The 26,941-nt window shown below is 45.8% G+C and overlaps 1 protein-coding gene across 1 annotated transcript; it reads right to left on the bottom strand.

The window, feature by feature from the left end:
- Positions 1-216: 216 nt before the first annotated feature.
- Positions 217-26,021, bottom strand: LOC126281883 (myogenesis-regulating glycosidase-like). The gene is made up of 6 exons (XM_049981198.1): positions 25,857-26,021; positions 19,998-20,123; positions 12,577-13,565; positions 5,147-5,581; positions 2,743-2,899; positions 217-551 (listed from the first exon to the last, which is right to left on the bottom strand). Exons 1-6 carry the CDS (start codon positions 25,864-25,866, stop codon positions 349-351), a joined length of 1,920 nt encoding a protein of 639 aa, XP_049837155.1. The 5' UTR covers positions 25,867-26,021; the 3' UTR covers positions 217-348.
- Positions 26,022-26,941: the final 920 nt, after the last annotated feature.

Genomic DNA, 26,941 nt, shown 5'->3' with positions numbered 1-26,941 from the left:
TAATCAGTGATCAATGAATTGTTTGCCCATTATTTAAAAAACTCAGAGCATAAGATGTCGCTATATGCTTAAATTAACTGCTTCGAAACGAATTTTCTCATGCTGTTTTAGTTTGCAGACCAGAAAACTCTGGTCAGTGGATATGATGGACAGGAAGGATGCGAGGAATGACAAGAATGTGGTGGACAAGGGCTATTAATTTGAGTGAATGCAGTGTTTGGCGGATAAAAATTGAATGTAATTGTCAGCTGTAAGAACTGAACAGCGTCGATTCATCGCTGCATTGGGAGAAGAGTGTGCAGATAACTTCTCCCTGTACAGAATCGAGGCTCGGCGGCTGGGCGGCGACTACGCAGCGGCGACCCTGGAGAAGTAGGGCGGCAGGCTGTAGAGCGGCGCCGAGTAGCTGTAGAGCCAGCGCGGGCCGCGGTAGATGGGGTGTTCGGGGTCCACCTCGTCGCGCCACTGGCCGACGGGCAGGTAGATGTCGCGTGAGTCCACCCACTGGCGGACCACCGGCGCCACCAGCAGGTCCTCGCCCAGCAGGTACTCTGCAAACAAAGGCCAGGCCGTGTCAAGGCGCCAGCTCCCACAGGGTTGCCAACACTTACACAAGCGCGTCTCGGAATCTCCAGTGCGATTGCGGTACTAAGACATACAGAGAGCGTCATAAAGGACTTCACAACTTTGGAACGATATCACTGATAATCCAAAACATTATGACCACTGCCTACCGCGACGTCAGATGCCACCTGGTGGCGTTGCGGGCACATGGCGCGGTAACAAAACTACGGTAGCGGAGCAGACGCAAATGGCGGGTCACCCCTTCGAAGATATGCTCTTCAAATGGCAAAATCCTTTGAGATCAGAGACTTTGACAGATTATTATTACGCAGAGCCTGTGAACGAGTGTGTCGAAAACCGAGAAGCTGGTTGATTGTTCACATGTTACTGTGGTGAGCATCTAAAGAAAGAGGCAGAATGAAAGTGTAGCTACCACCAGGCGCTAAATGGTTGGACGCCCACGACTCTTCACAGAACGTCAGGATCAGAGACTTGTCTGCTCGGTAAAGTAAGATACACTACTGGACATTAGAATTGCTACACCACGAAGATGACGTGCTACAGACCTGAAATTCAACAGACCGGAAGAAGATACTGTGATATGCAAATGAGCAGCTTTTCAGAGCATTCACACAAGGTTGGTGCCGGTAGCGACACCTACAACGTGCTGACATGAGGAAAGTCTCCAAACAATTACTCATACGCAAACAGCAGTTCACAAGCGTTGTCTGATGAAATGTTGTTGTGATGCCTCGTGTAAGGAGGAGAAATGCGTACCGTCACGTTTCCCACTTTGATAAAGGTCGGATTGTAGCCTATCGCCATTGCGGTTTATCGTATCTCGACATTGCTGCTCGCCTTGGTCGAGATCCAATGATTGTTAGGCGAATATGGAATCGGTGGGTTCGGGAGGGTAGTACGGAAGGCCGGGCTGGATCCCAACGACCTCGTATCACTAGCAGTCGAGATGACAGGCATCTTATCCGCATGGCTGTAGCGGATCGTGCAGCCACGTCTCGATCCCTGAGTCAACAGATGGGGACGTTTGCAAGACAACAACCATCTGCACGAATCCGGTAAAACATCATATCTCCGACATCGCTGTGACCGGAAAAAGATCGCGCAAGAACGGGACTAATGACGACTGAAGAGTATCGTTCAACGTGGAAGAAGTGTAACCGTTCCGCACATTGCTGCGGATTTCAATGCCGAGCCATCAACAAGTGTCAGCGTGCGAACCATTCAACGAAACATCATCGATACAGGCTTTCAGAGCCGAAGGCCCACTCGTGTACTCTTGATGACTGCACGACACAAAGCTTTATGTCCCACGTGGGCCCATCAACTCCGACAATGGACTGTGTACGACTGGAAACATATTGCCTGGTCGGACGAGTATCGTTTCAAATCTTATCGAGCGGATGAACGTGTTCGGGTATGGAGACGACCTCATGAATCTATGGACCCTACATGTCAGCAGGGAACTGTTCAATCTGGTGGAGGCTCTGTAACGGTGTGGGGCATGTGCAGTTGGAATGATACGAGACCCCTGATACGTGTAGCAACGATTCTGAAACATGACACTTCCGTAATGGTCCTGTCTGATCACCAGCTTTCATTCATGTCTATTGTCCATTCCGACGGACTTGGCAATTCCGGCAAGACAATGAGACACCCCACACGTCCAGAGTTGGTACAGGTGACTCCAGGAACACTCTTCTGACTTTAAATACTCCCGCTGGCGCTGGCCACCAAACTCCCCAGGCATTAACATTATTGGATGCCTTGCAACGTGCTGTTCAGAAGAGATCTCGTAGTCTTACGGATTTGTGGACAGCCCTGCAGGATTGATGGCGTCAGTTCCTTCCAGAACGACATCAGACGTAAGTCTAGTTCAAGCCATGTTACCCTGCGGCACTTCTGCGTGTTCGCGGGTGCACCAGTTTCTTTGGCTCTTCAGTGTACATTGATCTGGCGAATTAAAAATCTAAGTGGCAGAAATGCAGTCAGTACACACGCTGCACGTCAGACATAGCTGTGGGGGCGTGTCACTTCCGGAAGGAAAACTCCTTGGTGTGTAGTGGTGTGAAGGAATGAACTGAAAGAAACGAGCACCTCGGTACGAAAAATGATGCGGAAAGATCCACCGAACGAGAATAAGGAAGCTGTTGGACGTACCGTCGTTGATAGTGAGCGCCGTTTGGTCGGTGGGGTCAAGCCACCAGACGGGCAGGTTGACCGGCGTGCCGTCCTCCACCGCCTTCTGCATCAGCTCCACGATGCGCGGCGCGTACTGCGCGTGCAGCTCGGTCAGGTTGCGGCTGAGGTTCAGCGTCTGTAACACCACCACAAGTTACTAGCTAGCTTACATGTATGTTGGACATGTCCTTCATGCATAAGATGGCAATAAGTGCCACTGGGAAAAAATACAGAAGATTACCACTTGGGAGAAAAGATTGTTACAATAATATGATGAGGAGAATATTTCAGACTTAACTCAGTTGGCTTCTTGCGTGCGTTTTTGTAGTTGTGAATAGGAATATTATGAAGGCCGATATAATAGTTAACAAGTCTGAAGCCAAGCTCCATATGAGGCCATTGTCTGATTTCGTAAGGATTGCTGAACCCTACCGACACATCTAGAGAGACTGACCGGAGTTGTTTGCAAGGGTCTGATTGAGAGGAAGCCTTTGGCTCCGCTATCCTGCTAGGGAGAGCTTTAATCGGTGTGCGAAGATCGATGAGGAGCGTGCTGAAACCTGAAGGGTGGCCATATGGAGAACTCATTGTAATGTGCTTGTCCTCAGGTGCATGTCTGTAGTTTGCACCGCTGAGGACTCTATTATGAGATGATCATGTACGCAGTCGTAAAAAGTCATACCTGCGAAACAGTACATGGTTACTCTGCAGTCCACACTGCCTGGCAGAGGTTTGAGAAGAACATGCCTATGGAATTGATATGTTAGGTGTGATGAGTGGTGCTCACATTGAACGCTTGTAAGAAACAAGGAATTGTTCTTTAATTTGATGTATTACGCTACTGGCAATTAAATTTGCTACACCACGAAGATGACGTGCTACAGACGCGAAATTTGACCAACAGGAAGAAGATGCTGTGATATGTAAATGATTAGCGTTTCAGAGCATTCACACAAGCTTGGCGCCGGTGGCAACACCTACAACGTGCTGACATGAGAAAAGTTTCCACCCGATTTCTCATACACAAACAGCAGTTCACCGGCGTTGCTTGGTGAAACGTTGTGATGCTTCGTGTAAGGAGGGGAAATGCGTACCATCACGTTTCCGACTTGGATAAAGGTCGGATTGTAGCCTATCACGATTGCGGTTTATCGTAACGCGACACTGCTGCTCGCGTTGGTCGAGATCCAATGACTGTTAGCGGAATATGGAGTCGGTGGGTTCAGGAGGGAAATACGAAACGCCGTGCTGGGTCCCAGAAGCTTCGTATCACTATCAGCTGAGATGAGAGGCACCTTATCCGCATGGCTGTAACGAACAGTTCGACGACGTTTGCAGCAGCATGGACTATCAGCTCGGAGACCATGGCTGTGGGTACTCTTGACGCTACATCACAGACAGGAGCGCCTGCGATGGTGTACTCAACGACGAACCGGGGCGCACGAATGGCAAAACGTCTTTTTTTTCGGCTGAATCCAAATTCTCTTTACAGCATCATGATGGTCACGTCCGTGTGTCGCGACGTGGCGGTGAACGCACGTTGGAAGCGTGTATTCGTCTTTGCCATATTGACTTATCACCCGGTGTGATCGTCTGGGATTCCATAAGTTACACGTCTCGGTCACCTCTTGTTCGTATTGACGGCACTTTGAACAGTGGACGTTACATTTTAAATGTGTACGACCCGTGGCTCTACCCTTCATTCGATCCCTGCGAAACCCTAGATTTGAGCAGGATAATGCACGACCGCATGTTGCAGGTCCTGTATGGGCCTTTCTGGATACAGAAAATGTTCGACTGCTGCCCTGGCCAGCACATTCTCCAGATCTCACACGAATTGAAAATGTTTGGTCAATGGTGGCCGAGCAACTGTCTCGTCACAATACGCCAGTCAGTACTCTTGATGAACTGTGGTATCGTGTTGAAGCTGCATGGGCAGCATGGGTACCTGTACACGCCATCCAAGCTCTGTTTGACTCAATGCCCAGACGTATCAAGGCCGTTACTGCGCCCAGAGGTGGTTGTTCTGGGTACTGATTTCTCAGGGTCTATGCAGCCATAATGCTTGAAAATATAATCACATGTCGGTTCTAGGATAATATATTTGCCCAATAAATACCCGTTTATTATCTGCATTTCTTCTTGGTGTAGCAATTTTAAAGGCCAGTAGTGTATTTGTAATTGTAAATTGAACGTAATAAACGCTACAAATCCTGTTACAGGAACGTTCTTCTCTCGAATTAACTAATTGGGTGGTCTTCGCCTTTGATCACGATAAGGAGTAACCATGTTTACGAAAAAAAAAACTGTAGTTCATTTCTTAGCAGACTCGGGTGTAAACGAACAGAGTGGCGGATGTGTGTACTGTGGGCAGTGAACATACGTCAGTATCGAAGTCCCATGGGGCGATGGAGTAGCCCAGAGACGGCATGAAGACGGTGGCCTGCAACCAGCGGATGAACAGGTCGTACGTGGGGTAGACATCGTGGTTGGTGCTGCCGCCGATCTTCTCCGGCATCACGAACGGGTGGCCCACCATGCTGATTTCCAGCAGCTTGGGCAGTAGCGTCTCCAGGCCGTTGCGCGTGCTCCACATGCTGTCCACACCGTCCATCGAGAAGAAGTTGGGCAGGTGCTGGCTCTCGACGCTGGCCTCCAGCTCCGTCATGGGGCCGAACTGCGAAGCGATCCTCGCGTACTCGTCCGTGAAGACCACTGGATTTCGCTCGATGGGCTCCAGGGCCGGCAGCTGCGGCAGGAACGAGGTCTCGCCCGCGGCGAACCTGAATGCGTCGATGCCCGTCGCGTTTTGGAGTGCCTGAAAAATGAATCGAACATGAAAACTTTACCTGCACGACGAAGCTTGCTGCTTTGCGATTAATGTGAACAAGTCAACCACCGCACCCACACACCAGAAAAGTTATGACACTGGACAACAATACTTTTATTCCAAAGAATGTGATTTGTGTTGTTTGCTGACACGTAGCAGCTGAATTTGAAAGTGTAGCTTTCTTGTGACACGCTACACTCTATCTGTAGTAATCCGTGAAATGCTACATATTTATTATTCTGCTATGGCTTAATTTACACTGGTGGAAAAAAATGTAACACTCTCAATGACTGTGTTCAGTGTCACTGGGCTATATAATATGTGCATGCTGAGGTGATGCAGTGATTAATTTGTTACGGACATCAGCTATCAGATGGTGTATTGGAGGGCTGTCTGTGTACCCTCTGCTCTGACTCGGCCGGCAGCAGCTGTGCTGAGTTTAGAGGTGAACAGTGTTTGTAGCCTACATTCTAGGGTAGAACCGGCGAGTACGTGAGCCTACTGAACGGCTTCAGCCATTTAAACGCGGACACACCGTGGGCCTACGGGAAACTGGATGAACGCATCGGCGGATTGTTGAGCATGTATCGGTGGTGTGTCTGTGCTTTCAAAGCGGTCTGTGAAACATTTCCACATCTGTAGACCAGGCTCTGGACGAGCACGTAGTACAAACGCAAGTCAAGACCGGTGCACTGTGCGAGCAGTACTGGCTGACGGAACATTATGCGGGATGAGACCCTGGCACATGTTGCACCTGCTGTTTCATTACGGACATTTAGGAACAGTCTGATTGCGGAAGAATTGAGATCACGTGTTCCTCTGACCAGGCAACCACTGTCACCATGACACCTCCAATCATAAGCACTCTGGTGTCGTGATAGAGTTGATAGAGAGTGTAATGGCGCTCTGTTGTCTCAAGTGATGAGAGTTCGTTTTGCCTGTACGCGAGAGACAGTCATACAGGTGGTTGAGCTGTCCATTCCAGAGTGCATTCGTCCACGACACACAGGTACAATGACAGCCTACATGATGTATGTCGGGGAGGGGGAGCAACAGTTACGGCTTGGAGTCGTGTCTGTTATTTCTGCAAGGTAGGGTAATCAGTGTTCACTACATTGCACAGGCCATTATCCTCGTGATGCTGCAGTTTGTTGGACAGGAAGGTGACGTGCTTTTTTTAGCAGGACAATGCTCGTCTGCATACTTCTGGTGCGACACGACGAGCTTTAGTGGTGCTCAACAACTGCACTGGCCAGCGAGGTCGCCATCTCTTCCATCTATTAAAGGCGGATTGTGCATAATTAAGCAGCAAGGCCTCGTTATTCAGGGCCTGCAAGAACCCTTGCCAAACTGCAGTAAAGGGCGCAAGATGCTTGGAACAATCTGTCGCAGGATGCCATTCGGCACTTATATGATCGTTTGTCTGTCAGAACACAACATGCCTACATTGCCATGAGGTGGGGGAGGGGGGATGGGGGGGGGGGGGTGAGAGAGAACATTTGTGTTTCGTTTGGTCTGAATTTGCTATCGTATACACCCACAATGGTGTCACATCACTTGTCAATAAAATGATCTTGTTCTCGAGAATGCTGCATATTTTCCGGTAGTGTATATATTGTGCAGATTTGATTGTTGAAAAAGTCGAGATACGTATAAGAAATTGCCAGACATGACCTATACATCAGAAATCTATCTCCAGGGAACGAAGGCTGCACTACCGGATAGCTATGCTTGAAACCACACAACCGCGTTGTGTTCATTGCCACTTGCACCTTGGCGTTGAGAGTTCTGACAGTTGTTAGGAGTGATTCCTAATTATTCTAAAATCGTGATTGCCCAGAAGAAGAAATGCCTCGTACCTGCGTAAAGAGCGCAAAATCTTTTTGTTATTCGTGTGGAGATTTAATTCCCGAACTGTAAAAATAGCAACATAATCCTGTTGTAGCGAAAAACTGCGAACTTTGTTTCAGTCCTAAGATTGGTGACTGGGAAAAGAAGAGGTACCACCAAATATGCTGTCCGTCACGTATTATACCCCTGACAGGCTGGTTAAAAGGAAAACATCACATGTCCTTTAGTGTTGTCTTGATTTGGAGGCGACCATCTGATCTGACGAAAATATGTGCCAGCCTCTCCAAAACTGATTATCTAATATAGTCTAAGTAGTTAGTTAAAATACACTCCTGGAAATGGAAAAAAGAACACATTGACACCGGTGTGTCAGACCCACCATACTTGCTGCAGACACTGCGAGAGGGCTGTACAAGCAATGATCACACGCACGGCACAGCGGACACACCATGAACCGCGGTGTTGGCCGTCGAATGGCGCTAGCTGCGCAGCATTTGTGCACCGCCGCCGTCAGTGTCAGCCAGTTTGCCGTGGCATACGGAACTCCAACGCAGTCTTTAACACTGGTAGCATGCCGCGACAGCGTGGACGTAAACCGTATGTGCAGTTGACGGACTTTGAGCGAGGGCGTATAGTGGGCATGCGGGAGGCCGGGTGGACGTACCGCCGAATTGCTCAACACGTGGGGCGTGAGGTCTCTCTCCACAGTACATCGATGTTGTCGCCAGTGGTCGGCGGAAGGTGCTCGTGCCCGTCGACCTGGGACCGGACCGCAGCGACGCACGGATGCACGCCAAGACCGTAGGATCCTACGCAGTGCTCCTGGGGTATCGGCGAGGACCATTCGCAACCGTCTCCATGAAGCTGGGCTACGGTCCCGCACACCGTTAGGCCGTCTTCCGCTCACGCCCCAACATCGTGCAGCCCGCCTCCAGTGGTGTCGCGACAGGCGTGAATGGAGGGACGAATGGAGATGTGTCGTCTTCAGCGATGAGAGTCGCTTCTGCCTTGGTGCCAATGATGGTCGTATGCGTGTTTGGCGCCGTGCAGGTGAGTGCCACAATCAGGACTGCATACGACCGAGGTACACAGGACGAACACCCGGCATCATGGTGTGGGGAGCGATCTCCTACACTGGCCATACACCTCTGGTGATCGTCGAGGGGACACTGAATAGTGCACGGTACACCCAAACCGCCATCGAACCCATCGTTCTACCATTCCTAGACCGGCAAGGGAACTTGCTGTTCCAACAGGACAATGCACGTCCGCATGTATCCCGTGCCGCCCAACGTGCTCTAGAAGGTGTAAGTCAACTACGCTGGCCAGCAAGATCTCCGGATCTGTCCCCCATTGAGCATGTTTGGGACTGGATGAAGCGTCGTCTCACGCGGTCTGCACGTCCAGCACGAACGCTGGTCCAACTGAGGCGCCAGGTGGAAATGGCATGGCAAGCCGTTCCACAGGACTACATCCAGCATCTCTACGATCGTCTCCATGGGAGAATAGCAGCCTGCATTGCTGCGAAAGTTGGATATACACTGTACTAGTGCCGACATTGTGCATGCTCTGTTGCCTGTGTCTATGTGCCTGTGGTTCTGTCAGTGTGATCATGTGATGTATCTGACCCCAGGAATGTGTCAATAAAGTTTCCCCTTCCTGGGACAATGAATTCACGGTGTTCTTATTTCAATTTCCAGGAGTGTATAACAATAGAGTGACAATTTAGTTAAACTGTAGCATTATAGTATCAATCTAAAGTAGCTAAAAATTTATTACACGTTCAACATCGGGTGACTGAAAGTAAGTAGCGGACTCCTAAACTAAAAGAATAGTAAATTAACGCAACGTCCTATTTTAGTCCGATAAGGCCTGTATGTCACAATGGAGTTATTACCGATAAGAAGGCGTCCTGACAAGGCGACAGTGAGTGAGGACGAGTATGGTGCCGAAGCAAGTAAAGGAGACAGTTAAAATCGTAAATGTAATGATTCCAGTTATTACAACAAAGTTTTCTACAGACAGTTTGCTAAACTGCCATGATAACATTTCATTATCTCGTTGTACTGCCTGTCAGACAGAAAGAAAGATTTGTTCATTGTCGCAGATTTTGACGTATGTGCTTTCTGAAAGGAGACTACCAGAAAAAAATCATCTGCAGATGCTTCTAACGTGCATGAAGGTTTATTTGGCACCTAAGTGCTTGCCCAGGCATGGTATTTGCGCTCCTCAGCTGTAGGCTGGCCTAGACGACGAAGCGTGAACTCAGAACCAGACGGAAACTTGGCGTTTTTTACGTGTATAAATGTTATCAAGGATGAAAGAAACGGCAGATAACAAGGCTTTGGATTATAGTCTGACTTTTATTTAGCAGCTGTCGTACCCATTGCTAAAGGCAGATATATGATTGTGTGTTTCGTATTTCCGTAGTCGAAATGTTCGAATTAGTATGTAGTCCAGAGTGTGACAGGCAGCACGTTTCTGGAACTAGACTGATGGAAATACATGCACACTCTCAACGCTTAACACTTGTGGGGTCTGTATTTTCTAATTCTGGGTGAGACGTGAGATCAAGATCAAAGACACTAATGTTCCACACAATTGTTACTGATGTCTGTGTTTTCTGCAGTACTGTTGCGTCAGTTTGGACCAAATGATCACCGTGTCACCGTGTGCCGAATGACGTCATTGGAGGCTAAATGGAGGAGTGTGGGACGAGCACGCAACTCTCCCTGCCGCTGTCGGCTTCCTCGATCTTGGAGCCGCTGCATCTCAATCGTGAGGTATCACGAGGCTGAATGCACCAGTTATTCTTCTACCACGAAGGAAAAGTCTGTGATTGTACCAGGAATCGAACCTGGCTCCTCCGCATAGCGGCCAAACACGCTGACCACTGAGCTGCGGAGAAGGACTTTTTGCGAAAGTTAAGAAGAATTTAACTTATGTTTTGTTCTCTGTCGACGGATATCATTGTATTTCATTACTTAGCGTAATGGGTAATTTAAAGTTTCTGTTTTCAGGTTTGGTATAAATATTGCGGCAGACATCGAACCAGTTCCTCGTTAAATGTTTCTGACTTCGCAATCTTCGTTTTCCTATCCATAGAGCGATAAAACTGAGGCTGAAACACAGTGATGCTGAAACTTTTTGATTTATGCTCAGTAATAGAGAGTTAGTAGTAATTGTCAGATGTGAAAATTATCGAACTGTCAGTTTAATAAGTCACAGGTGCGAAATACTAACGCGAATTCTTTACAGACGAATGGAAAAACTAGTAGACGCCGGCCTCGGTGAAGAAGATTCCGTAGAAATATTGGAACACGTGAGGCAATACAGACCCTACGACTTATCTTAGAAGCTAGAGTAAGAAAAGGTAAACCTACGTTTCTAGCATTTGTAGACTTAGAGAAAGCTTTTGGCAATGTTGACTGGAATACTCTCTTTCAAATTCTGAAGGTGGCAGGGGTGAAATACAGGGAGCGAAAGGCTATTTACAATTTGTACGGAAACCAGATGGCAGTTATATGAGTCGAGGGGCATGAAAGGGAAGCAGTGGTTGGGAAGGGAGTGAGACAGGGTTGTAGCCTCTCCCCGATGTTATTCAATCTGTATATTGAGCAAGCAGTAAAGGGAACAAATGAAAAATTCGGAGTAGGTATTAAAATCCATGGAGAAGAAATAAAAATTTTGAGGTTCGCCGATGACATTGTAATTCTGTCAGAGACAGCAAAGGATGCGGAAGAGGAGTTGAACGGAATGGGCAGTATCTTGGTGGAGCATATAAGATGAACATCAACAAAAGCAAAACGAGGATAATGGCATGTAGTCGAATTAAATGAGGTGATGCTGAGGGAATTAGATTAGGAAATGAGACACTTAAAGTTCTAAAGGATTTTTGCTATTTGGGAAGCAAAATAACTGATGATGGTCGAAGTAGAGAGGATATAAAATGTAGACCGGCAATGGCAAGGAAAACGTTTTTGAAGAAGAGAAATTTGTTAACATCGAGTATACATTTAAGTGTCAGGAAGTCGTTTCTGAAAGTATTTGTATGGAGTGTAGCCATGTATGGAAGTGAAACATGGACGATACACAGTTTGAACAAGAAGATGTGGTGCTACAGAAGAATGCTGAAGATTAGATGGGCAGATCACATCACTAATGAGGAGGTATTGAATAGAATTGGGGAGAAGAGGAGTTTGTGGCACAACTTGACTAGAAGAAGGGATCGGTTGGTAGGACATGTTCTGAGACATCAAGGGATCACCAGTTTAGTATTGGAGGGCAGCGTGAAGAGAAAAATCGTAGAGGGAGACCAAGAGATGAATATACTAAGCGGATTCACAAGGATGTTGGCTGCATTACGTACTGGGAGATGAAGCAACTTGCATAGGATAGAGTAGCATGGAGAGCTGCATCAAACCAGTCTCAGGACTGAAGACCACAACAATAACAGTTCTGTTATTGTTTGAGAGTGCTGCCTCGCGTGTGATTTATGTCGATTGCAAAACACGCGAGTCTACGTTCGTGTTTGCAGCCGTGACGACTTGGCCGCTACTTATGGCGGCATCCTGCCCAACGCGCGAGGTCGAAGTTATCGCCGCGGGCGTGCTTCGCCGCGTCTTCTGTCATACCTTGCTGAAGCTGAGTTGTTGTCTTTTTCCTCGGAGCTATACCTAGGTTGAGCGACTGCCGTCAGGGTTGTAGGCTGTGGACTTTGTCACGATTAAGATATGAACTTTTGTAAATTACGATTCATATTTCATTCTTACTGTTATAAACACTGATACTTTGTGTTTATTGAATACTGTTTCCTTTTTTTATACTTGTAAATTTCAGTAGATTGTCACTTTATATGTGACTATAATTCTGATGGTTCTGATGATTATTATTAATATGGAATTTAATTGATCATTATGTTTTTCTTAAATAAATATTAATTTGGTGGAAACGACGATCTATTTGACGGGTCTCCCTTCAACATGTTGATGTTTGATCCTTTCCTATTCTGAGCCTGTTACATGGGTTTCAGTAAGTTCAGTAACTCATTTAGAGTCTTTTTCACGGCCGCAGATGTGGCTGTCAAAGTACCAAAATCTTGTAGCTGATTTTCTGAAAGCAGATGTACTTACTAAGATTCGATTCGTCCACCAAGCAACTGCATCGGGGTTGGTGATGTCGATGATGCCAGCGACTCCCCTCCACCAGCGCGTGAGGGTGTCGCCCTCGGTGTTTGCCACGAAGTAGCCGTTGGCCAGCGCCTCCGAGTAGAGCGGCTCGCAGCCTCGGTTGATGAACGGGTGCACCCACAGCAATACGCGGAAGCCCATCGCGTGCAGATCATCGACGAGCGCCTTCGGGTCGGGGAACGCGGTCGTATCGAAGGTCAGATTGCCGTAGCAGCTCTCCCACTTGTCGCTGATCTCGATGTGGCTGTTCTGGAAACCGTTGTCGACTATCTCGCTGGCAAATTGTCTTATCGCCGTGTCGTTGATGTCAGTCCTGAACCGCCCGTACGTCGACCACTGGGGGTGGGTGGCCATGCGCTCGTCGGGGATGCCCGTCGGCTTGCCCAGGTAGTTCTGAAGCGCGTACACGTGCGCCTGCTTCGCGTCGTCGAACGAGCACAGATCCCAGTCCATTACGTTGCCTTGCCGTTCCACTGGGTACGGAGCTTTGTTCTCGGCAGTGAAACATATCTTGTCCAGTGTCTGGTTGGTATTCTGGTCGATGAAGAGCGGCACATTGGAGTGGATGTGAACGAGCCTTCCGTCAGAGAAGAGCCAGTAGCGCACGACGATCCCGGCGTGGGCAATCTGCTGCGGCACGTACGCGAAGTCGCTGAGCTCGACATCCTCGATGGGCCACCGCTGGGAGGTGGACTCCATGCCACCGTAGAGGTGACTGCCCAGGTGGCGCTGGCACACTGAGATGGCTGTCGTCGACGAGTTGATCCACTGGTGGGCAGTGACGCAGCGGGCCGTCCTGTCGTGGCGGAAGACGACCTCCGAGTCTCCGAAGTGGAAGGACTCTCCATCCGGTCCGGCCTCGTGGCGGGGTCTGCTTCGGGGGCGGCCGCCGCTGCCGACCGCCACGTAGCCCACTTCCACCTCGCGGCCTCCTGCGGCACACCAGCAAACAGTCCATCTGTAGCTGTGGTCAGGAGCAGAACATCGAGGTGGACAAAAATACATGAACGCCATTTCACGGGATAGACGCTTGCTCGAATATACTGGGTGATCAAAACGTAAGTATAAATTTGAAAACTGAGTAAATCACGGAATAATGTAGATAGAGAGGTAAAAATTGACACACATGCTTGGAATGACATGGGGTTTTATTAGAACCAAAAAAATGCAAAAGTTCAAAAAATGTCCTACAGATGGCGCTTCATTTGATCAGAATAGCAATAATTAGCATAACAAAGCAAGACAAGCAAAGATGATGTTCTTTACAGGAAATGCTCACTATGTCCACCATCATTTATCAACAATAGTTGTAGTAGAGGAATAATGTTGTGAACAGCACTGTAAAGCATGTCCGGAGTTATGGTGAGGCATTGGCGTCGGATATAGTCTTTTAGCATCCCTAGAGATGTTGGTCGATCGTGATACACTTGCGACTTCAGGTAACCCCAAAGCCAATAATCGCACGGACTGAGGTCTGGGGACCTGGGAGGCCAAGCATCACGAAAGTGGCAGCCGAGCACACGATCATCACCAAACGACGCTCGCAAGAGATCTTCCGCGGGTCTAGCAATGTGGGGTGGAGCGCCATCCTGCATAAACATCGTACATTCCAGCAGGTGTTTATCAGCCAGGCAGGGGATGATGCGATTCTGTAACATATCGGCATACCTCTCACCTGTCACAGTAGCAGTTACAAAACCAGAATCACGCATTTTCTCGAAGAAAAAAGGGCCGATAAAGGTAGATGTGGTAAATCCAACCCATAGCGTGACTTTCTCATCGTGCAATGGAGTTTCCACGACAGTTCTAGGATTTTCGGCAGCCCAAATTCTGCAGTTGTGGGCATTGACAGACCCTTGGAGCGTGAAATGAGCTTCGTCGGTCCACAACACGTTAGTCAAACAATCGTCATCTTCCGCCATCTTTTGAAATGCCCACAACGCAGATGCCCTCTACTTCACTAAATCGCCAGGTAACAGTTCATGATGCTGATGGATTTTGTATGGATAGCATCGGAGGGTACGCCTAAGTGCCAACCAAACAGTAGTGTATGGAATGCCGGTGCGACGTGCGACTGCACAGGCACTGACTTCCCCGTGCGTAGATGAACCCGCTGCAGTCTCTATTTCTTCCTAAGCTGTCTTAGCAGCATTACGCCTTGTGCTCAGTCGGCCTTTATGGGGTCTATCGTCTAAACAACCCATAGCTTTGAACTTCGAAATTATTCTCGCCACAGCTGCATTTGTCAACGGACCTTCACCCGTTCGAATCCCCTTCCTATGGCGATAGGATCGTAACGATGAACTAGCACATTCCCCATTCTGATAATACAGCTTCACTAAAATCGCCTTTTCAGGTAACGTCAGCATGCTGCAACTGTTGGCATATCTGATTCTCTCTCTTTTTTTTTCTTTATTGTGATTTCATTCCCCTGCCCCATATGGGCAGGGGAGGGCTGTCAGCAGCACAATCTGCCGCTCTGTAGTGACACTACAACTAAAACAAGAATAAAATGATACATACATAAGGAGATAAAAAGAGTGAACATAAAACAGAGTAAGGGGAGAAAATGGAGGTAAAATATCCACTGACATGGAGGCTTTCATGGGGACAGTTAAAACAAGTCACCAGAAAGTTAAAAAACACAATTGGTGATTCTTAAAACACAGAGAAGATACTGAATTCGCAGGCACAGGTTAAAAGTCGGCCACAGTAGTAAAAACACTCCAGAACAACACACTTAAAACCCACTTGGAGCACACACGACGAACAATAAAACTGGCAGGTGGGACCTGCCGAGGGAAAAGGTCAGAGAGTAAGGAAAAGGAGGGGAGAGCAAGGGGCAGCTGGGGAAAGGGCGGGATGAAGAGAGGAGGGGCATCAGTGGGTGCACGAAGAGGCAGGAGACACGTGGGGCGGCAGAGGAAGAGGGAAGACAGGGCAGGAGGGAGCGCAGAGACACTGGAAGGAGGCACAAGAGATGGAGGGGGAGTAGGAGGGGGAAACCGCTCAGGAGGAGGGAGGGGGAGCAAAGGGAGTGCAGAGGAGGAGGCAGGAAGAAGGGGTTACAGTTGGTAGGAAGGGTAGATGTCAGGGCGAAGCTCATCATCCGGGAGGGGTAGATGGTGAAAGTTGTTTTGGGAAAGGAGATGGAGGGTGTGGAGATGGAGAGAGGGTGGGACACAAAGGTAAAGGCGCGGCAACTGGTTGGGGGTTGAGAGGATGGGAGAAACCAGGGGGTGAGGGGGATCAAGGCGGCGGACAATATATAGTGTGTGGATGTGTTCAAGGAAAAGGAGAAGGTGGGGGAAGGGGATGAGGTCGTAGAGGATGTGCATGGGGGACGGAAGGCGGATGCGGAAGGTGAGGCGGAGCACATGGCGTTCGATGATTTGGAGGGCTTGATAGAACCAGGGAGGGGCGGAGGTTTCTCTCTGTCATTACAGCTCCTTTTATACACGATTGTCATGCGCAGTCACTGACGTTTTGCTGTCCAGTGCTATCTGTTGGACATTTTGTGAACTTTTTTTTTTGTTCTAATAAAACCCCATGTCATTCCAAGCGCGTGTGTCAATTTTTTTCTTCTCTATCTACATTATTCCGTGTTTTATTGAGTTTTCAAATTTATACTGACTTTTTGATCACCCGGTAAATGCTAATACTAGATCTGTTGTATTTGAGCTGAACGGCACATGTGCAGTGTCCTCAGTACGTTATTTACCTTCGAACAGTGTTCTGTGTTGTTATGGCTGCTTTATGTCGGAGCTAAATTAGTTCGAACGAGGGCAAATTTTTGGTTTTCGTGTGGAAGGTGCTTTCGTAACTGAGGGAGCCCTAGTGTTGTACGTTTCCAAAGTACTCATCCATGATTCAAACACCCATAACAGGAAACGTTGTGCCCAAGCCGTAAGACCTGCGCTGTAGAGGCAATGGAAGAAAATCATTTGGTTGGATGAGTCTTTCTGGTCATTGTTTCTAGTTTGCGGCCCAGTTTACCTCCCAAGAATAATAGATCGAAGAGGTTCAGTGATGAATTGTGCTGCCATATAGTGGTAATCCATGGGCCTTTTGGTTACTCTACTGCTAACAGTTATGTGATCATTTTGACTTAGGAGGTTTATTCCATGGTTTAATGTTTGTTGCTGTCTTGCAAGAGGAGAGGGCCCTGTTCACACAGCTCGTGTCGAGCAGGACTGGTTTTGTTTGCAGGAGGATGAATTGCTACACGTGCCCTGCCCACCACGGTCACCACACTGCTAGTGAGCCTTTGGTGTTATTTGGAGAGATGAATGTGTGATCGCTATCCACCTCTGTCGCTATCACCTGGACTTGGCGCTATTTTACAGGAAGAATGGCTTAAGAAACTGTTGAGGACAATGCAACAGCTTTGTTTTTGTCCCTACCGATGTCAATAGTGGAACATAAGAAATATGTAGCCTATTAATAGCCGGCCTTAGTAACCGAGCGACCGCTACTGTCGCAGGTTCGAATCCTGCCTTGGGCATAGATGTGTGTGATGTCCTTAGGTTAGTTAGGTTTAAGTAGCTCTAAGTTCTAGGGGACTGATGACCCCAAAAGTTAAGTCGCATAATGCTCAGAGCCATTTTGAGCCTATTAATAACGTTTTTGGGATTCCGTACCTCAGTCGGTAAAAAACGAAACCCTTATAGGATGACTTTATTGTTCATTTGTCCGTCTGTCTGTTTTCGTTTGAAAACTAAAGTTTTCACACAAAAATTCAGAGGTGTCTCTTTTCTGCAAGCTCTCGTACTGTTAGAAGTAATCTCTAAATACAGGGTGTAACGGGTATGAAAGCAGATATTTCTCTTGGTGACTGAGTATGACGTATTGAACAACATTATATCAGTATTCACTTGTTAGACGAATAATTATAGCTGTTAGGAGTAGCATGCATTTAGGATGGGTAGTACTTTCGAAGTGCATGTGGCAAGAGCAAGCCAGTAACGCTACTTTCCCCTGGGCACCACGTCAAGTGTTGCAGTGTGGAAGCGTAAAGGTAAAATGGTCAGTCTATACTGATGGGCATAGTCCACTTAGTGGTGCAGTTGCGATGGTGCAGAAAAGATCAGGTAGTAAATTATGTGGCGTGTTTGTGGGAGGACCAATTCAGACAAGAAACGACCAACACATCGACGTTTGTACGTGTTAAGGTACTACATATAAAAGTAGCTGCGCTTATACCCGTTGCACGCTGTATGCGTTCCAGTCAGTGAAAGTAAGATAGTAGTTAAAGTCCAACCATTCTGCGTCTACACCGATACTCTCCAAACCGTTGTGAAGTCTACGACAGAGTGTGCTTTCCAATGTACCAGTTATTTGGCCTTCTTTCCCTTGTCATCACGTATGCAGTGAGGAAAGAATGAGTGCTTTAAAGCATCTGTTCTCACGGTAATTCGTCTAATCTTCTCTTCCCAATCCCTACGGGAGGAATACGTAGAACATTCTTAACTTAATTACGTAAAGGTGGTTCTTGAAACTTACGAAGTAGGTTTTCAGGGAATAGTTTGCTTTCAGGGGCGTCAGTCCTATCAGCATCTTTGTAACTCTCTCCCACACGTTAGACAAACATGTGACCATTCGTATTGCCCTACTCTGTACACGTCAATATCCTTGTTAGACGTACATGGTATGGGTCCCTCACTCTGAGCATTCTTGAGTGGGTCAGTGATTTGTAGACTTACTGCATTTGCCTAGTATTGCAACAATAAACAGAAGTCTGCCTTACCTACGACTGATCCTATTTTATCACTCCATTTCACAGCCACAAACTGTCATAATGAAGTATTTGTGTGAGTTGACAAATTCCATTTGTGACTCATACGTACTCATAGGACATTCCGCTTTTTCGTTTCGTGAAATGCGTAATTTTACATTTCTTTTCATTTGAAGCAAGTCCCATTTTTTTCCTTACAATTTACATTTATGTTGCTGGAAGGATGTTCCTTTTATGGTCTTCAGTCCGAACACAGTTTTCGGTGTTATGCTATCCTGTGCTAGACTAGTCATCTCCGAATTTCTACTGCAACCTACATCCTTCACAGTGTGCTTACTGTATTCGTCTCTTGGTTTCCCACAACGATTTTTAAGCGCTACAGGTTGTAAGTAGGCTGTTTAGATTTTTATGTTGGTAACGCCAGGTAGTGCTCTATATGAAAATCACTGACTAGACTGTGTGCAGTCTGTGGCTGGTTTGCATTGTTGGAATTTTTGCTTTTGTAGTGCTGGGCAGTTGGATGTGAACAGAGCGTAGCATTGCGCAGTTGGAGGTGAGCCGCCAGCAGTGGTGAATGTGGGGAGAGAGATGGCAGAATTTTGAGAGCGCACTATCTGGACGTGTGTCCATCAGTGAGCGTAAATTTGTAATACTGTATCATGAACTGACATATATATGATGACTTTTGAATATTATTAAGGTAAGTACATTGTTTGTTCTCTATCAAAATCTTTCATTTGCTAACTATCCCTATCAGTAGTTAGTGCCTTCAGTAGTTTGAATTTTTTATTTATCGGGCAGTATTGGCGCTCGCTGTATTGCAGTATAGTTCGAGTAACGAAGATTTTTGGGAGGTAAGTGATTCATGAAAGGTATAGGTTATTGTTAGTCAAGGTCATTCTTTTATTATTGTGTGTGTCAGTTTAGTGTTGATCAGAATAAACAAAGAGAGAAATGTCTGAGTACATTCAGTTCTGCTCATCTCTTTGAAAATCAAATAACGTAAGAGGTTTATTAGCACAGTAATTCACTAATTTTTCTAAGGGGATGTTTCAAGGTCTTTGCAGTATTAAACTGGTGACCCCTTAATGTCTCAGAATGCGCCCACCGACCGATTCCTTTTTCTAGTCAGGTTGCGCCACAAATTTCTTTTTTCCCCAATTTTAATCAGGACCTCCTATTTAATTACGCGATCTACCCGTCTAATCGTCAGCATTCTCCTGTAGCACTACATTTCAAAAGCTTCTATTCTCTTCTTGTCTAAACTGTTTATCGTTCGTGTTCGTGTTACACTGCATACAAACACTTTCAGGAAAGACTTACTAGCGCTTAATCTCTGTTCGACGTTAACAAGTTTCTGTTCTCCGGAAAAGCATTCCCTTCCATTGTCAGTCTACATTTTATATCCTCTCTACGCTGGCCGTCATCAACTATTTTTCTGCCCGGAGGAGTAGAAGTTACGAAACCTAGTAAGCAGTATTTGTGTGGACATGAGTAGTTCTCTCTCCTAGCAACAGAGAGCAGCACTGGCGACGTATTTCACGCTCCTGGGGAAGCGCTGCTGAGCAAATAGCAAGGTTGACAGTAGAGAAGAGTAAGCACGTGAGCTGCACTGAAGCCGTGTACTCACCCCTATGGGTCAGTAACAGGATTCGTCCGGTAGCCTCGTCGTAACGGGTGCTGATGCCGGCCTCGGCTGCAGTGGACGCCACCAGGAAAACACCCAGCAGCAGCAGCGTCGGGGTCGCCCATATTGCTGCGGCAGACAAGCGCAAAAGTTATTTCTCTTCCACTACTACGTACCAGGCAATGAACCTCGCAACGAGGAAACACGGTCCGAAGTGTCTCAGCCAGGTTATAATGAAGTATACGATAATTTACGTTAGTGTACCACCCAATGCATGTGGGCTTTTAAATTTTATGCTTTTTCTTCGAGGAATTTTGGCATGTCATACAGTTTTGAGTAGATAGTTGATACCTTTGGTCGCTACTTAAATGATTTCACTTCATTTTATAGTTAGATTCTGTGTCTGGTGATATTAATAATGCCAAATACACAATTAAAGAGTACTTCATTGTTCTCCTGACAAAAACCAAAATATATTCTGTTAAACTTTACATGCCGTAGAAGAGGAAACATACACTACTGGCCATTAAAATTGCTACACCACGAAGATGACATGCTACAGACCCAAAATTTAACTGAAAGGAAGAAGATGCTGTGATATGTAAATGATTAGCTTTTCAGAGCATTCACACAAGCTTGGCGCCGGTGGCAACACCTACAACGTGCTGACATGAGAAAAGTTTCCACCCGATTTCTCATACACAAACAGCAGTTCACCGGCGTTGCTTGGTGAAACGTTGTGATGCTTCGTGTAAGGAGGGGAAATGCGTACCATCACGTTTCCGACTTTGATAAAGGTCGGATTGTAGCCTATCACGATTGCGGTTTATCGTAGCGCGACACTGCTGCTCGCGTTGGTCGAGATCCAATGACTGTTAGCGGAATATGGAGTCGGTGGGTTCAGGAGGGAAATACGAAACGCCGTGCTGGATCCCAGAAGCTTCGTATCACTATCAGTTGAGATGAGAGGCATCTTATCCGCATGGCTGTAACGAACAGTTCGACGACGTTTGCAGCAGCATGGACTATCAGCTCGGAGACCATGGCTGTGGGTACTCTTGACGCTACATCACAGACAGGAGCGCCTGCGATGGTGTACTCAACGACGAACCGGGGTGCACGAATGGCAAAACGTCTTTTTTTCGGCTGAATCCAAATTCTCTTTACAGCATCATGATGGTCACGTCCGTGTGTCGCGACATGGCGGTGAACGCACGTTGGAAGCGTGTATTCGTCTTCGCCATACTGACTTATCACCCGGTGTGATCGTCTGGGATTCCATAATTTACACGTCTCGGTCACCTCTTGTTCGTATTGACGGCACTTTGAACAGTGGACGTTACATTTTAAATGTGTACGACCCGTGGCTCTACCCTTCATTCGATCCCTGCGAAACCCTAGATTTGAGCAGGATAATGCACGACCGCATGTTGCAGGTCCTGTATGGGCCTTTCTGGATACAGAAAATGTTCGACTGCTGCCCTGGCCAGCACATTCTCCAGATCTCACACGAATTGAAAATGTTTGGTCAATGGTGGCCGAGCAACTGGCTCGTCACAATACGCCAGTCAGTACTCTTGATGAACTGTGGTATCGTGTTGAAGCTGCATGGGCAGCATGGGTACCTGTACACGCCATCCAAGCTCTGTTTGACTCAATGCCCAGACGTATCAAGGCCGTTACTGCGCCCAGAGGTGGTTGTTCTGGGTACTGATTTCTCAGGGTCTATGCAGCCATATTGCTTGAAAATATAATCACATGTCGGTTCTAGGATAATATATTTGTCCAATAAATACCCGTTTATTATCTGCATTTCTTCTTGGTGTAGCAATTTTAATGGCCAGTAGTGTATGAATTAAATGGACGAAACCAGACGCTAGCGGTCACCAGATTTGTTACAGACCGGATAAGCCCGTCACAGCCTATTCCAGAGACTATCATCGCTATGATCTGCAATTGCTAGTAAAATCGAAGTTTACGTCTTCTAAAAGCGGATGCCAAAAATGTCAGCGAACTGTTTACAACATAAATTATTTTCATAAATGTTCATCATTTAAGCTGGTGCAAGAATAAGTCCAATAACTGCTACGAAACTGACTATAAATAACGCCGATTTTCATTCGTGTTTCAATCGTTGATTAATTCTTGTATGTAAATATTCCAGAATTCGATACTAGAACAGCTGTTAGTATGACATAAAATTAGATATCTTGCGAAACAACCCAAATCACTTAAGAAAGGCAAGTCTTCCGATCCAGATGGTATACCAATCAGGTTCCTTTCAGAGTATGCAGACACAATAGCGCCTTTGTTAGCAATAATATACAACCGCTCCTAAAGACTGGAAAGTAGCACAGGTCACACCAATATTCAAGAAAGGTAATTGGAGTAATCCATTGAATTACAGACCTGTATCACTGCAGTAGGTTTTTGTAGCATATACCGTACTCGAACATTATGAATCGCCTTGAAGAAAATGACTAATTGATACATAACCAACACGGATTCAGAAAATATCGTACTTGTACAACACAGCTATCTCTTTATTCCCATGAAGTAATGAGTGCTTTCGACAAGAGATCTCAGATTGATTCCATATTCCTAGATTTCCAGAAGGATTTGATACCGTTCCTCACAAGCAACTATTAATCAAATTGCGTACATATGGAGTATCGTCTCTGTTGTGTAACTGGATTCGTTATTTCCTCTCAGAGAGGTCACAGTTCATAGTGATGGACGGTAAATAATCGAATAGAACAGAAGTGATTCTGGCGTTCCGCAAGTTAACGTTATAGGCGCTCTGTTGTTCCTGATTTATATAAAAGATCTAGGTGATAATCTGAGCAGCCCCCTTAGATTGTTTGCAGATGACACTGTAATTTACCGTCTAGTAAAATCATCAGACGATCAATTCCAATTATAAAATGATCTAGAGAGAATTTCTGTATGATGCGAAAAGTGGCAATTAGCACTAAACAAAGAAAAGTGCCAGGTCATCCACATGGGTACCAAATGAAATGCGATAAATTTTGGGTATACGATAAATCGCACAAATGTAAGGGCTATCAATTCGACTAAATACCTAGGAATTACAATTACGATCAACTTAAATTGGAAAGACCACATAAATAATATTGTGGGGAAGGCGAAACAAAAACTGCGCTTTGTTGGCAGAACACTTAGAAGATGCGACAACCCACTAAAGAGACAGCCTACATTACACTTGTCCGTCCTCTGTCGGAATACTGCTGCGCGGTATGGGATCCTTACCAGGTAGGATTGACGGAGGACATCGAAAAAGTGCAAAGAAGGGCAGCTCGTTTCGTGTTATCGCTCAATAGGGGTGAGAGTGTCACTATATGATACGCGAGTTGTGGTGGCAGTCACTGAAACAAAGGCGGTTTTCTTTGCGGCGAGATGTATTTACGAAATTTCAATCACCAACTTTCGAATGCAAAAATATTGTATTGGCATCCACTTACGTATGGAGAAATGATTATCATAATAAAATAAGAGAAATCAGAGCTCGAACGGAAAGATTTAGGTGTTCCTTTTTTCCACGCGCCATTGGAGAGTGGAATGGTCGAGAAGTAGTATGTAAATGGTTCGATGAACCCTCTGCCAGGCAGTTAAGTGTGAATTGCAGAGTAACTATGTAGATGTAGATACACTGTTTTATTTTAGGTTCTTGTAAATTATACCACAGATGTTCAAGTTGGAGAGATTATGAAATATTAGTACAGATCGCTCCACTGTATTGTCTTTTGCGGAATAGAGATGTCGATATTCTTGTTTTTGCAGGCAAAAATGAAAAGTGCTTAGTTGAAGTTAACTCGATAAAGTATATCTCTTATTTTAATTAGGGAAAGACAAAAATTATATTTTGCTTTGAAAGAAAACTTAGTTTGACGAAGAATCCGTAAGTTTTTTAAGGTTTTTTATTAATTAACGTTGATGAAAGCAAAGTATTATATCAATGATGTCGATGAATTGCAAATGTAACAACTGTTTGACAATGACACAGTAGGGCAGTATCACTCGTCCATCGTACCACGTGGTAACTGCGGCAAAAAGTACAAATACGGGATTGTATAGACAGGGCGTGTCATAATTGATGGCGTAAACGCATAAAGTTGAAAGTACCGATACCAGAAACAAAAAAGTCTCAGTGAACATAGGGTGGGAAATGCATACCTTAAGGGCTACGAGCAATTTTTCATCTTCGGTACTGTGAAGAAAATCTCTTCTACTACAAGCTCTTCGCTTTCCACATTTTGGGAAGTAGTAGTATGGACCAAACCTAGAAAAAATGTCCAGTAAACATTTTTCTAAAATGGATATCTTAAAAGTCATGAGCAATTGTTCATTACAAGAGTTGTGTTTCCAAGTAGCGAAGATGAGCACGTGCTCATAGCTCTTAAGGTATGCATTTTAGAGCACATGGTTACTGATTTTTTTTTCTTGTTTTGGTCCACATTACCATTTCCCAAAATATGGAAAGCAAAGGGCTTTCACTAGAAGAGATTTGTTTCACAGCATCGAAGATCAAGCATTGCTCAAATCTCGTGAGGTATGCGTTTTAGAGCCCCTGTTTTGCTTGACTTTTTTGTTTCGAATGATCATTCCTGTCCTATCCCTCAATATTGACCATCACTTCTGAAATACCCTAAATATTACACAGTCCGATGTTGTAACGTCAGACCGAGCGAGGTGGCGCAGTGGTTAGCACACTGGACTCGCATTCGGGAGGACGACGGTTCAATCCCGTCTCCGGCCATCCTGATTTAGGTTTTCCGTGATTTCCCTAAATCGCTTCAGGCAAATGCCGGTTCCTTTGAAAGGACACGGCCGATTCCCTTCCCCATCCTTCCCTCACTTGCGCTCCGTCTCTAATGACCTCGTTGTCGACGGGACGTTAAACACTAATCTCCTCCTCCTCCTTGTAACGTCAGAGAAAAAAATGTTGCGTTTTCAATTTAGGACGAGACACGTTAACGTATATGTATACTATGCTTGTGTGCATGGCCATCTTCCTTAGCAACTGTTACATATCAATTATTATTGGCTTTTACGTCTTTAGCTTACTGCAATAAAGCATATTTTGCGGTACACTCGATTTGCTTATGTTTATAGAGCATCCTCTGTGGCCTTAATGTTAGTATGGTATACAAAGTATCTTTTATTTTGGTATTTATGGTTTAAAAATAGTACTTCTTTATAAAATTATGGTATAATTTATTTACGCGTTTTTTGCCTTTTTAGCGAAGATTGGTGCCGAAAAAAACCTGGTTGTATATTCGCTTTTCGCGGTTTTTCTCTAGTTCGAACCGGTTTTTTATTAAGCTGCATTTGCACAATTCCCTCTCCTTTTATGATAAATTCATCAAAAATGGGAAACGCAATAAAATATATTTATGTACGCATCGTATACTGAGTTCCGTTATATTACTCCTCTTAATGTTGGTAAAATTAGGTAGTTCAAGTATAATCTGATTATACTTATCAATTAATCTTGTATGAAAGCTTTAATTTGTTCTGAACCACCCAGGGAGTGTTACCGAATTGGATTCTGGTAGAGTGAATGCGGTTTTTTCACTTTTGCTAATGAGCAAGTTCTCGAATCTATTATGTGGCTACTGCAAGCAGTACCGATCTCGCGTATCTGGTAATTTCCTTCCTACTTTAAACCTCCAGCTCCTTACTGTCATCTTTCCTCGTGCAAAATAGTTGCAGAAATACACTGGAAAGAAAATAGTCGGAACACCTAGTTTCCTCAACAGGAATTCTGTGTACTCGAAACCAACTCTTGGGAACGAGAACCACGCTGAAGAAGGAAAGTCGCAACAGTGATAGCGAACTCACCTCGAGCCATTCTGGTAGTCGTTCTGAAGCGCAGAACTGCTGACACAGTCCGTCTGTCAACACGACTACTTTCGAGGGGCTATATATAAGACAAAATCGTATCATCCGATTGCCTTCTTGACGCACGACTGCTATCTCTTTGTCGCGATATGATCTCAAACTACTCGACTCGATGAGTGTTCTCCCTGTGTGATAAGTACTCTCGTCCAGATGACATCTGCCGTAACGATCAACTTATCTGGCTTTGTCGTAATAAAAAGAATTTGATTAACTTAACACTTAACGCTAAATATTGGAATTAGCAACAACGATAGTGAATTCGCATTAAGTTCTACACAAAAAATGTTCCCTATATGGTCTTTGAAGAACATATAAGTGTTGGGAAATCCTTATTTGACCTTCATTTGTCTGATGCCGAGGAAAAACCATGTAAATTCACATTTTCCGGCTCTTTAGCGTAACTTTAGAGGTACTGCAACAAGTGAGGCAGCTTAGTGGCTAAAATGCATTTTCTTATGTGGTAGGAGTATAGTCGAAATTGTCATCCAGCTGGCACCATCATAAACTCACTCGGACGAGGAGCTAATGCTCACGGATTGCACACTGTTCAGATAGCAACATGTCCCTCCTGGGCAGTTTTAAAAGGTGACTGCTTCACGGCGGACAGTCTACAATGGCTGAGTTCGGTTTGCTGCACCCTCAGAAAGTTCGGCGCACGAATTGTAAATTAAAAAAAAGAAACGTCACCACCCGCGACCAGGCAGTAGAGGCCAGCACGGTCTATGAACTAATCAAGTTGGCCACTGGGTGATATTGTTGACATTACGTCAAAACACTCCGGTCAGATGGTGTTTGCGCACAGGTCACCCTTGAGGTAGGTGGAAGTGCTGACGCCTCAACACAGTGTGGCCAAGGGGAACTAACAATCTGTAAATCGGAGCATTTCCTCACCGTGTTGTCACTGTCCAACACGTGTGTAGTTTTGACAGCTTATGCATACTTGGTTGTGGGCGGCTATGCCTTTTACGTTTTGGCTTTGTAGTTCCTTGTGAACTAGTCGGGTGGAAAGCAAGTCATCTAGTCGG

The sequence above is a fragment of the Schistocerca gregaria genome, chromosome 7 (genome assembly GCF_023897955.1).
Source record: "Schistocerca gregaria isolate iqSchGreg1 chromosome 7, iqSchGreg1.2, whole genome shotgun sequence".
NCBI lineage: Eukaryota > Metazoa > Arthropoda > Insecta > Orthoptera > Acrididae > Schistocerca > Schistocerca gregaria.
The sequence above is the reverse complement of the archived record's forward strand: the minus strand, read 5'-3'. Positions and strand labels throughout refer to the sequence as shown.